The 13,575-nt window shown below is 41.3% G+C and overlaps 1 protein-coding gene across 1 annotated transcript in view; it reads left to right on the forward strand.

Moving 5' to 3' along the window:
* The first annotated feature begins 12,923 nt into the window (after positions 1-12,923).
* Positions 12,924-13,575, forward strand: part of ERCC4 (ERCC excision repair 4, endonuclease catalytic subunit) — a 32,271-nt gene continuing 31,619 nt past the window's right edge. Inside the window, exon 1 of the mRNA XM_061208618.1 lies at positions 12,924-13,138. Coding sequence (XP_061064601.1) covers positions 12,932-13,138 — 207 coding nt within the window. The 5' untranslated portion in view covers positions 12,924-12,931. The remainder of the gene's footprint in view (positions 13,139-13,575) is intronic.

A 13,575-nucleotide genomic window follows, 5' to 3' on the forward strand; every position in this document is an offset into this window, starting at 1 on the left:
ATGGTAAACACTACCTATATTTGTGGAGTTATATTTGGGAATAGGATATGAAAAGATGAGAAAGCCTGCATAACTTATTGTTGATTTCATCAAGGTGGAAATCTGTATTTACTCAAGTCAATTAGAACAAAAATAATAAAGCAGACTAATTGTTACATGCGCACAGATCAAGAATAAGTTTTTGCAGCTATATTCACACATGCTGTATGTGCTACATATTGACAAAGCTCAAACTCATTGATCTACAGTATATATTATATAGATATTATATATTGATCTATATAGATCTGTAATATATATATTATACATAATCTATATTACATATAGATCAATACAATATATATACATACATACACATATAATCTAAAATGCATCTATATTTAAACTGAATTGAATCCATAAGTCTATTTTTCAGTTCCTTCCCTTGTATTTAATGCTTACTCAAAATAAATTCACCCAAAAAGTTAATATTCAATTTCCATTTATTTGCAATCTTCTTTCTTGGAACCATAGTAATTTTTCTGGAGGAAGAAACAAGGAAAAGTTTCATCTAAATATAATTTTTTATTTAATTTTAATAATATATTTTAATATGCAACTGGTGTTAGGAATAAAATGTGTGGTGAATAAAATGATTGAGGGAGAAATGTGTATTTTCTCAGAGTGCTAACAATTTGATATGAAATATAGCTCTTTGAAGCTTCAGCTCACACTAACAAAACTACCTCCATACTGTCTTTTGACATCTATGGTTACCAAGTTGCTCTGTTCTTACAGGTATACACTTCATTCAAAAATATCTTTTCCCTAATATTTACTGAGCTCTGTCTATGCAGCAGATTAACTCAGTTAATCCTCAAAACATTTCCATGAGTTAACTTTCATTTCTGTATACCTATTTCACAGGTGAAAAGTCTGAGGATCAAGAAATTTGCCACAGCCGTATAATCAGTAAGATGCAGAAGCAGGACTCAAAGATACGGCTCTCTGGTTCCAGGGCCTGTGCTTTTGCCAGTACATTGGGCTGAACCTCCTGGAATGAGGCTTCTTTTTGGCTACCATGGTTACACAGATACATTGTTATAGACTTTCCAAAAGTGCTGTTATCCAATTAGCTAAAATGCCTATGGAAATCAAGAACGGATTGTTACTAGGAAATCTAAATTTCAACTTTTTTCAATAAATCAAGGAAAAAAATTATATGATCATATCAATAGACACTTAAGAATATTTGATAAAATCCAACATCCATTCCAGAATTTAAATAAACTACTAAAAAGGAGAAATAACATATATGAAAACTACCCCAGACCAGAAGAAACATCTTAAAATGGAAACAAACAGTTCCACTAAAGCCAAAGGCAAGGCATGACCATTATTAAACTTTGTTCTGCAGAAACCTCCCAGCCAAGTCCCAGAGCTCTGGAAACCAGACTCATGTGTCCCCAGGTAGAAACCTGGTGGATTCTTCTCCCAAAAAACAACACTTCCCAAGAGGAAAGACCTAGAGAAGGTGAAGTACGGAGATCGCTCAATGAAACCTATTAGTCCACCAGCCCCACTCACACACACAGAGCTTTCAGTCATCCCTTTGGTGCCCCACTCTTTAATATTAACAGCGAGCCAGTGATAACCAAGCATGTGAGGACAGCCTCTAACAGACAGGATGGAAGCAGGAAAAGGAACTCCTAGGAGACAGAGACTGGCTGTCACATCTCTTTACAGACCATGAAAAGGCCATTTACACACTTTTGCCACATCCTAGCAGCTGGGGATATGGACAGACATCTCCATTTTGGGCTTTGGATTTGAAACAAGTGATACAAAGAAACAGAGACAGAGGAGAATGTGTCCACCATCCAGTGGTGGCCACAGTGGCTCATACTCCTCCTGGGGAGTAGCTCTACCTATGGTCTTGGTCCCTAATTTCGCTGGTTTCTGTTCTTAGTAACCTGATTCTCTAGCCTTCCTGGCAATTCTGTGAACCACGGAATAGCTTTCAACAAAAAGCTTTCTACTTTTTAATAAACCAGAATCAATTTCAGTTGCTCACCCTCAAGCACCTATCTTACACTGATCTCCAAATTATATTGTTAGGTGAAAAGCAATATGATAAGTATATCATTCAAATAAAAGCAAAAGCTATCTACAAAAAAATAGTTATGGTTAATTTTTCTCTTCTTCCTTTTACTGTTCTGTATTTTCCCATTTTTGTACACTAAACATACGTATAATAATGTTAAAATGTGCTTAATAATTGATAAATGTATTTCCTGTCTGTCACAAGTCAGATTCTCCAGGAAGCAGACTTTGAGAAAAAGATTTCCATACAGGAAATTCATTGGGGCGTTCTCAACACCTATAAGGAAGTAAAGAAAGCAAGACTGATCAAAAGGAGAAGTTGAATTGTGATGCGGTCACAACAAAGGCCTCAGCTGTTCCTATAAGGTGTTCTGGAGCTGGGTTAGCCTGAATTGGGGCAAGAGAACTTCAAACCCCTGCATCAACCAGTCCTTAGTTGTGGCCATCCCTGTAAAGAGCCATGGGGTAATCTTGAGCAAAGCACCTCTTTTTAGCTGAAGGCAATTCTTAGAAACGAACTCAGCCAAGAGCTTGCAACTGCCAATATTCCCAGCAGCTGAGAGAATGAATGTTTCAGTCCTGGAAGGGAGTGATCTGGTCAGCACATTACAGTATCCACTACAGTCTACGCCTTGTCAGATCCATGTGTTTCACATAATTAAGTCTGTGAGCAGCTCCTCCAGGATTCTGTCCGGTCTCTTTTCCTGGGGCAAATTTCCACAGGATAATTAATGTGATGAACTATTACTAAATAGTTCTAAAATAGAACTATTAGAACTAAATAGTTCTAACTATTAGAACTAAAATAGAACTATTCTAATAGAACTGTTACTAAATAGGCCCCCATCACTAAAGCAGGTCCCATTGCCAAAACTGCTTCTCTTTATGCCCCCTCCTCCAACCAGCCATTCTAGATTCCCCTCACCCATGGCTAGCACCTCTGCAGGTCAAGGTGGCTTATCTGGTGGAGCAATCTAGACCCTCTTCTCTGAGGAGTCTGAGCACCTGGTCACATGTGTTTCTCAGGCCAACCGAAATTGCCATCAAAATTGGGCCAATGAGTATCAAAAGACACCCAAGGATTTCTTCAGTGAGAAATACATTTCTGTTGTTTATAAGCTACCCAATCTGTGGTATCTTGTTATAGCAGCCCAAACAGGCTACAACGCATAGATATCATACCAATGCCTCCAAAGTACTTGCCACTTCTTGCCCATTTGGTATGTCAATGATGTCATCAGTAGAGTGGGCCAATAGGATGTTCTATGGGATGTCCAGATGACCAAGGACCTTTGGGACTATATTTTGACAAAGGGAAGGAAAGTTAAGACTGGGGCAAGAAAATAAATGTATACTGTTGTCCATCCTAAGTAAATGCAAACTGTTTCTGGTCCTCCTTTCTGATAGGGGTGAAAATCAGCACATTTCTTCCATCAATAGTCACATGCCATGTACCTGAGGACATATTGATCTCCTCCAGCAAAAGATACCATATCTGGCACAGCAGCTATGTTCCAGTTACCTACTTGTAACAAACCATTCAATGCCTTAAAACAATAACAAGCATTTATTTTGCTCTAATTCTGGAGATCAACTCAGCTCAGCTGGGCAATTCTCAATCAGGGTCTCTCATGTGGTTACAGTTAGTCAGTGCCTGGGGTCAGGGTCATCACAAAGCCTTTTTCACTCTTATGTCTGGTCCCTGGGCTGGGATGACTCAAATAGCTACAGGTTGAAACATCCAAGGTTGCTCAGACAAGTCTCAATCTCTCTCTCTCTCTTCTCTCTTCTCTCTCTCTCTCTATCTTTTCCCCTCTCCTACCTCTCTCTCACCCATCTCTCGAAGTAGTGTTTTGACATGGTGGACTCAGGGTAGCCAGACTGGTTACATGGCAACTGAAGGCTCCCAGAGTGAGTATCCCAAAAGAAACCAACATGACCTTTACTAAACTAACCTTGGAAGTCACGCAGCAGAATCACTTCTGCCACATTTTAATCATCAAGATAGTCACAAAGCCCCCTCTAGATTCAAGGACAGGGGATCTGAACAGCACCTCTTGATGGAAGAGTGTCAAAGAATTTGCAGGTAGGTTTCAAAAGCACTCCACGCTGCAACTGGGGCTACTACTTTGTTGAGTTTGCAGTATCCACTCTCACCTACCAGGATTCATCTGACTTTTGTAGGGGACAGACCAGTGAATTAAATGAAGATATGATGGGGATTGCTACCCCTGCAATATTGTTTTTTATATACTATTCTGGCTGAAGTGAGAGAGAAGGGTCATTTTAGACACTTGCTGCTGGCCTGCTCCCACTATGGTAGTTTTTACTCCACAGGTCAGGGAACCAATGTGGGCTCTCCCAAACACCTAATATATCCATTCCAATCATACCTGGCTAGCCCCAGGAAGGAGAAGGGATGAGGCAGCTCTCTTCAGCTGAGAGCAAGACTTAGAGACTCAGGTGAGAACTGTTGGCCTCCAACATTTCCAGCAGATGAGGAAATAAATATTTCTGCTTTGAATGGAGTATGAGGAAGCACACCACAGCATCCACTACACTGACTATAGTGTATGATAAAATTTGATATGCTTAAAAAATTCAAGGATTTATCTGGAAGTGGCATAGGAGAGAAAAGAGAAAGAATGCCATTTATTCTTTTTTCAAGATTGGGTAAAGAACCAACCTTTTGATTTATTAGTCCTAAAGAATAATCTCCATGAATAAGCTATTCACAATCTCATTTCTCCCACCAAAATGATACACAAACTATCATACTATTTCCTCCTTTCTCTTATTCCAAGCACTTGTCTTGACTTCTAAACATCATTCTCACTCTAGATGTCAATGCTGTATATCATATCTCCCTGTGGAGGCAAAACTGGGCCTGATTAGATTTATGTTAAATAACAATCAATTCTACTTTTGAAATGAGCCAGCTTTGAATTCCCTAAACCTATTTTTTATTGGGGAAGTACCTTCACCTAATGGCATTTCTTAGAAAAATATAAGAAGCAAACTCCAAATCAAGCATCTCAGAGGTCAGGAAAGGACCAGGCCATGAAGAAATGACAAAATGGGATTTTTTTTCAAAGGCTATAATTTAGATTCATTTATTTAATAAATTAATGCTTTTAACCCCAAAATTTAGTTCAATGTATAATAACTGATTTCTTATCTTTTATTGAATTACATTTTTATTTGTTAATTTTATTTACTTTTTAATACATTTTTAAACTATATGATTCAAAATAGCAAAAAGAATTAAAAGATAAACAATGAAAAACAAAAATCTCCCTCTCATCCTGAATCCAATCTGCCCAATTTCCTTCAACAGAAAACCAACTATCTTAGTTTCTTATATCCTGCCAGATTTTTTAATGTATATTCAAGCATAAATCTATATTCACAAAAATTATCTTACACAAAAGGTAGCATATTTTATACATTGTTCTGCACCTTGCTTTTTTCACTCAACAAAATTAATTGTTTTTGATGAATAAAAAACCACAGGGTTTGGGGAGGATTTTTTACAGTAAAATATTATTATTTGGGATTTTTGGATAATCATAGTATTATTGCAAGTATGCTTAAAATGATAGCTATGTACTACTTATAAATTACAAAATTAAGTCTGTATACATGCCCCACCCCAATGACAAGGTCCTACAATAAAATTACATGATTTATTTCCTTTTAATATTAAGTCAAAGGTCGCTACAAGCAATGTGGTCCAATAATCAGACCCAAATTTAATGTCTTCTTCTATCATCCCTGCCCTCTTCTACAAGACTGCAGGTAGAACCACATTTGGAGAAAACATCAAAAGTCTACATTTAAGACCCTTGTGAATAGGTCCCCAGGGAAATGGCCCCTCCCATCACTAGCCCAACTTTGCCCCACAAGACTAACTCCACATCAGGCAAATGGATTACAACAGCAGACTCATCAGTGCCTACTAACAAAGACAGATAACTCTTAGAACATTGTCATTTGCAAGGTCAAACCTCTTTGCCAGAGCCAGTTCCAAGGCATGTACAGTCACACAGGCTCAGGAAAGCCCCATGCTTGGTATAATGCTCTGCTGTCACCGCCTTGAAATTCTCAATTTTTAAACAAGATGCCCTGAATTTTTATTTTGCACTGCCCTCTGCCTCTTCTCAGAATGCATTCTAAGACAGAGGGTGCAGTAAGGGAAAAAGAATGTCTCCAAAAATAAGGAAAAACACACTCCACAAAACTTGCCAGATTTAAGTATTATTTTCCCCGTGGGAAAGCCTCCAAGGGGTTCCTCCTAAATCCCTACAAAAGGTTAATTGCTAATCCATAGGAACCACTATCATTTTCACAAAAGGCTACTTGCTGCGAAGAGGGGCAGGTAATTGCTTCTTGTGTTCCACATCATTCTTACTTTTTTTTTTCCTTTTCTGTTAATGATGAATGGCTTGTCAAAACAGCAATAATATTTTAATTTTTATTACAAGCCATCGAAAGTCCTTGTTTCCAAGAGAAAAGATTAGTTTAATGACTAAACTCCCTCTGCTTCTATGAGTAAAAATTAGTCAACCAAATACTGTCTTCTTTTAGTGGACTTAACAATATAGCATTAGTACGCAGGTGAGTTCATTTTCAGACAATTGATATGTGTGATACACACCAATGGATCTCCCACGGACCTTAGGTCGTGAGCAGAACTCTACAGGTATTGCAACTGCTTCCCCAGTCCTGTGTGTACCAACCATTGCGCACAGACAGGATCAGTAATAGAGGTCATATACTAAAGTTTTTCAAATGTTTGTAGATGCTGTTGGAATTAATAAGTCAAAAATCTATATGAAATAATGTCATATGAAAGCATTGCTGAATTCATAGTAACTTTTTAAATGCATTGTCCCAACCAACAGACATAAAAAATCTGACTGCCTTCCTGAAGGATCGATCCAAGAGTATTTTGAGTTTATGTTAAAGGGATGCTTAAGCGTGGAAAGGATGGGGACCATCTAAGCCACGTGTTCAAATCTAAACAACTCAGGATGGCATTCAAGGCCTTCCAGTGTCAAGCATCTAAGGAGGCAGTAGGTGTGAAGAACACAGGTTTAGAAGTCAGGCGGACTGTATTCCATGCTCCACGATTAGCTGGGTAGCCTTGGACAAGCTAGTTAACTTCTATGTCTTCTTCTCCTCACCTGTAAAATAAGGTGAACATAGCAGTACCTACCTTGTTATCTCAGTGGACACCACCCCAGGACACCTTGATCTCAAAGGAGGGGGATCGTGGTGGTGGAGGGAGCCCCCACTCCCATCTAAGGGGAGGAAGGAGCAGAACAGAGCAAGCTGGGGCTGGAACAGTGCTTAGTGATATGCCCTGCACAGGCATGTAATAGTCTGACCATAGTGTCTGCACATAGCAAACCTACAATAAGTATCACTTAGTTATTTTTACAATGGTTAAGTCACTTGCCCGCCTTCTCTAGCTGATTGACCTTCCTAACCTGTGTGATGATTGAAAGCACCTTCTAGAACAGTGCTTCTCAATCTTTTTGTTCATTACCTTTTAAGACATTACTTTTCCTAATTGCCTTCCCCATGATATTTTAATACCACAGATATATTGTAATTCTATTTATGAGGATTAATTTCATGAGCCAGCTTGGCTGAGCCATGGACAGGATGCTGCGATTGCAAACCCCACCCCTGACATATAGACTGAGTGGTGAGGGGAAGGCTGTAGGCTCTGGGTGGGAGGTTCCTGTGACTCATGGCCTCGTGGGCCTTTTCCTTTAGTCCTGACCTTCCAGGCAGTGGGCTGGACATCTTTTCTGAGAGCCGGTCCCAGGATTTCAGGCCCCACCTAGAAACCTCCTTGATTGCCCCTCATTCCCCACACCCCCAGTCAGTCTTCCCTCAAGTTCTGAGCCTACACCCTCTTCCTTCCTCCATGTAAATATCTTCTTTTCCTCTCACAATCATCCTTAAGGTGTTTTAAAGCCAGAACCCAAAAGATTAGCAACCACAAGCTACTTTCCCCTTATTGAAGGGCAGGGAGGAGCCTCAGAATGTTTGGTTTCCATCCTTAGAGTACATGTGCCTCAGAGCCTAGAATGGGTTGGATCACTTAAAGCGGTTGACATTAAGCTTCTGATTTTAAATTGGTTGAATATTCATATCCTGCTATATTCTTTGGCTCAATTAATCTCTACAACAACCCCATGAGGTAGGTTGTATTATCAGCCCCATTTTATTTTATTTTATTTATTTATTTTTTGTATAGTTGATTTACAATGTTTACAATGTTATGTTAGTTGCTGGTATACAGCAAAGTGATTCAGATATAAATATAGATATAGATATAGATATAGTTTTTTTTTCAGATTATTTTCCATTATGGTTTATTACAGGATATTGAATATATTGGGTTGACCAAAAAGTTCGTTTTCGTAACATCTTACAGAAAATCCCAAACGAACTTTTTGGCCAACCCAATAGTTCCCCATGCTATACAGTAGGACCTTGTTGCTTATCTATTTTATATATAGTGGTTTGTATCTGCTAATCCCAAACTCCTAATTTATCCCTTACCCCCTTTCCCCTTTGGTAACCATGTTTGTTTTCTATGTCCGTGAGTCTGTTTCTGTCTGGTAAATAAGTTCATTTGTGTCATATTTTAGATTCCACATATAAGTGATATCATATGGTATTTGTCTTTCTCTGTCTGAGTTACTTCACTTAGTATAATAATCTCTAGGTCCATCATGTTGCTGCAAATAGCATTATTTCATTCTTCTTTACATCAGCCCCATTTTAAAGATCAGGCAACTCAGGCACAGAGAGCTTAAATAACTTACGTAGTTCACACAGCTGGTAGGTAGCTGAGCTGGTTTTCAAGCCCAGGTCTTTCTGATACAGACCAGGGTTCTTGGCCTTCCCCCATCAGTAGAAATTGACCAGAGGCCAGACAAGAAATTCAGGCAAGGCTTTATTGGGGCCCCTGCTGCAGCAGGGAGGAACAAGAACAAGCTACGGGTTCCCTTGCTGGCTGCTCCCCAAGGGGGTGGGGGCGAGCTCGTTCCTTATATGGGGTGAGGGTAGGGGTGTGTCCAGGGGTCGGGCCGGAGGCGTGGCTTAGGTGTTTTGCCCACCCCTCTGGTGATGCTGAGTGCAGGGGGCATGTGCAGTACCCTACTTTTGCTCCCAGCACCCTGTTTTTGCTCCAGGCTCTTCAGAAGTGGCAGTTGGGTTTTTTGGTCTCTTTGTATCCTTTGTTCAGAATTTGCCCTAACTGTGCATACATGCAGTTATTTTTAGTCCCATATAGTTTCTTTGTATTTTGTTGCTGGAGGAGAGGTATGTCCAGGTGCAAGCATTGCAACGCTGCAGCAAAGGGACCTGGGACCAGGTCCCAGACCTGTCTCATTTCTGACTTACAGCCTGAATGCTTAGACCACACAAGTAAGCTCTAAGAGGCCCAGTGGTTATCTGGCCCTAGCAGAGGAGATAAATCTAGGAAAAGTTCTCTTTATCTTTTCCCCAGCCTCTAGATTTAGCAGGCATTCCCCATATGTATGTGAAAGATTGAGGTTGCTAAGAGAAATTACAGCGGCCTACCTACAGCAGTCAAGCTAGGGTTAACTGAGGTGTGTTGGTTTCTACCTCCGGTCAGGAGGAAAATGATGCTTAATCTCACTCCCAGCCCAATGCCAAAGACCAAAGGACCGCTGCCTGAGCTGTGTCCTCGTGGGCAAAAACTGAAACTTATGAAGTAATCTGGAGGGGAGATGGCTCTGAAGATCAGAACAATCTAAAAATAAGGAAATGTTTGAAGAATTGTTCTGACCGTGACATAGGAAAAAAAAAAAAAAAAAGAATCCTTTACCTTAAGTGGAAAACTTTTGCCCACGGACAAAACTACAATGTCTAGATACCTGTTAGAATTTACAAAAGTCTGTTTCCCCAGATACCAACTTTTGACATTGTGGGCCAGCACACACATATTAAATCTAGAATTCACGAGGTAATACTATGCAGTGCTGATGAAGTATTTATTTAGTACCTGGGAAGTTTTTTCTTTTGTTTTCATTATGAAAGCAATATAAGTTCATGGTAAGAAAGTCAAACAGAACAGAAGGGAGTAAACTGAAATGTAAAGGTCTCACCCTACACAAACCACCCATTTCAACTCCCCAAAAGCAATTCCTTTTGTTAAGAGCTTTTCTATGCAGTCATAAGGAAATAATGTCTGTTGGCTGATTTTTTAAACAAATGGGACCATCCTATACATCATTGTTTTGAAATTGCTTTTTTAGTACGTAATAGCATGGATTGGGTATCTTGTCACCTACGGCTTATAATTGTTGTATGATATCCCACTTATGGGATGCAGGAAGAAGTTTTGACTAGTCTCCTAGTATTGGAAATTCAGGAGAAATGCCTGAGAAATAATGACAGTTCACAAAATTATATGATGAATAAACACCTTCATACACAAGTTCCCCATTAGAATATAGGTTCTATCGTGGCACAGATTTTACCTGTTTTGTTTACTGACACATACTGGGTGCCAAATAAACATTTGTGGGGTAAATATCATGTGTACATGGATCTATATAGATATTTTAATTTCTATATATATTGACCAAGCACCCTCCAAAATTATTGTTTCATTATATACTCCCATATGCTTTGTTTTATTTTGCTTTGTTTTGTTTTGTTTTCACCAGCTGGGGACTTCATCTTTAGAGCTCAGTGTAGTAGAAATAGTGAATGTTTGTGTATTAGTTTCCTGTTGCTGCTGTAACAAATTACCACAAATGTCGTGGCTTAAAACAGTTCATTATCTTCCAGTTCTGGGGGTCAGAAGTCCAAAATGGGTTGGCAGGGATGTGTTCCTTCTGGAGGCTTTACAGGAGAATTCATTTCCTTGCCTTTTTCAGCTACTAAAGGCTGCATTCTTTGGCTTGTGGCCCCTTCCACATCATTCCAACCTCTGCTTCTTGTCACATCTCCTTCTCTGACTCTGACCCTCTTGTCTCTCTCCTTCCCTTATGTGGACTGTTGTAATTACATTGGGCCCACCTTGATAATCCAAGATAATCTCCCCATCTTGAAATCTCTAACTTAATCACATCTGCAAAGTCCCATTTGCCACATAAGGTAATATATTCACAGGTTCCAGGGATTAGGACATGGACATCGTTGGAGAGCCATTACTTTGCATATCACAGCTGCGGAATCATGTTTGAATTTCAGCGTTGTCACTTCAACATGCCTACCCTACATATGTGTTGAGTCCCTACTTACCATGTCCTGAACTAAATCTAAGAAATACACTAACTAGCTCGGTGGTCTTGCCCAAGTCACATAACCTCCCTGAGCCTCCATTTCTCAGTTGCAAAAGTGGAGGGATTCATATCTGTCTCATAGGAACTGCTGTATGGAGAATGTCTCCAGAGTCTTTTCCATTTGACCAGCATTTAGGAATTACTATATACTGTTTTAATCTTGACAAAATGTAAATGTAAAACACTGGATTAAGCAGTAAGAGGTAGAGAAACAGATCTTCTTGTAAACTTCTGATGTGAATGTAAATTGGTACAGGCTTTCTAGAGGGCAATGTGGCACTATGAATATAATGAAAAGCCTTATATATGTTTGTTCTCTTTATCCTAGTAAGTATCCACTTCTAAAGTGCATCTTAGGGGCATGGTTGAATTTATGTCCAAAGATACTCAGTGAAATATTATTTATAATATGACAGGGGGAACGGAAACAGACTAAATGTCCACTAATAAGGAGCTGGGTAAATAAGTATGGTACATCCTCATGGCAGAAATCTCATCAGCCATGTAAAAGGATTTTGTAAAAGAATATTAAATACCATGTTCAGAGGCTTGTCAAATAATAGTGACAAACCCGGGATTTAAGTCAGGGTTGCTTATTACATCAGCAAAAGAATTATGTGTGGTGAGAGAACTTTTATATACCAAAAAAAAAAAAAGACTAAAAGTGTAGATATCATGATGTTACAGTGGTTATTTCTGGGTAATGGAATACGAAGTGGTTTTTATTTTTGCTTACTTACACTGTATTTTTAATTTTCTAACAATGAAGATTGGGGGAAAGGGACGTCGACACAGAACAATTCCTCTAGTTAGATAACAGGCGTTTCTAGGTATACCAATACTACCGAAGGTGTCCCCCTAGTGGAAGACGGGACGCGGCGGCCGCTGGAACACCTGATTGCGACTTTTCACATAGCTAATTGTATTCAAGACCTTCCGAGAGAAACAAGAGCCTAAAATTAGTAAGCTATGCTGCTTATTCAAAATTTTTTTAAAAGAGGGCCCCATTGCAAAAGAAAGGAGCAAACCTCACCCTGGGAAGCAGGTGCTACCAATTCTAGGCGCAATCCTTAGATTGACAAATAACTTTTTCAATTGTCAAGGTCGGGGAACTAAGCTTCTTGGGTTTAATTCTCCTCTCTCGCTCTGTGGTAGCTTGTGTTCTAGGTCCAGGTCTAGGTCTAGGTCTAGGCCGCCTGACTCTCAAATCGAAGGTACAGACAAGGTGAAATAACTGAAGACTCCTGAGGCGCAGCCTGAAGCCTGGAAGAGACACCTGTTGGGAGCGCTAGCACCTCCCCGCGACTCTACGAATCTTCGGTTCCTCTCGGCTCCTCTCAGCTCCTCTTCGGCTGAGTTCGGCCTCGCTCGTCTTCCAGGGCTCGGCTCTCTTCGGCTGCGTTCGGCCGGCTCTCGTCTCGGACTCGGCTCTCTTCGGCTGCGTTCGGCCGGCTCTCGTCTCGGACTCGGCTCTCTTCGGCTACGTTCGGCCGCGGCCCTGAAGGGCGCCCATGGAGCCGGGCTTGCCGGCTCGAGAGACAGCTATGGCGCCGCTGCTGGAGTATGAGCGGCAGCTGGTGCTGGAACTACTGGAGGCGGACGGGCTGGTAGTGTGCGCCCGCGGGCTCGGCGCGGACCGGCTCCTCTACCACTTCCTCCGGCTGCACTGCCACCCGGCGTGCCTGGTGCTGGTGCTCAACACGCAGCCGGCCGAGGAGGTGCGGCCGCCCGCGCGGGGGGAGGGGACCCCGGGAGCGCCGGGGGCCTCCGGAGCAGACGCAGGCCTCGGCGCGGAGGCCAGGCTTCTGAGGGCGATGCGGGTCCCTGACGCGGGCGGGAAGGCGTTGAATAGGGGTCCCTGAGACAGATGCAGGCCCCTGACGCGGGTGCGGGGACGCTGAGACGGTGGGCGGGGTCCCACGGAGGAGGCAGGACCCTGACACGGGTTCGAAGACCTGAAAGGGTTGGAGGGTCTCTGAGAGGAGTAGGGGAGTCATTTGAGAAGCATGGAGGTGGGAGGGATTGGAGGTCTCCGAAGAGGGCGGGGAGTTGTCTGGTGGAGGATGTGGAAGGGAATGACGAGGCAGTCCTAAAGGGGACTACACCTCTGCTGAGGGGTAGTGACAGGTGACACAGCTTGATCTGACAACTCTGA

This window comes from Eubalaena glacialis, chromosome 13 (assembly GCF_028564815.1).
Source record: "Eubalaena glacialis isolate mEubGla1 chromosome 13, mEubGla1.1.hap2.+ XY, whole genome shotgun sequence".
Lineage (NCBI taxonomy): Eukaryota > Metazoa > Chordata > Mammalia > Artiodactyla > Balaenidae > Eubalaena > Eubalaena glacialis.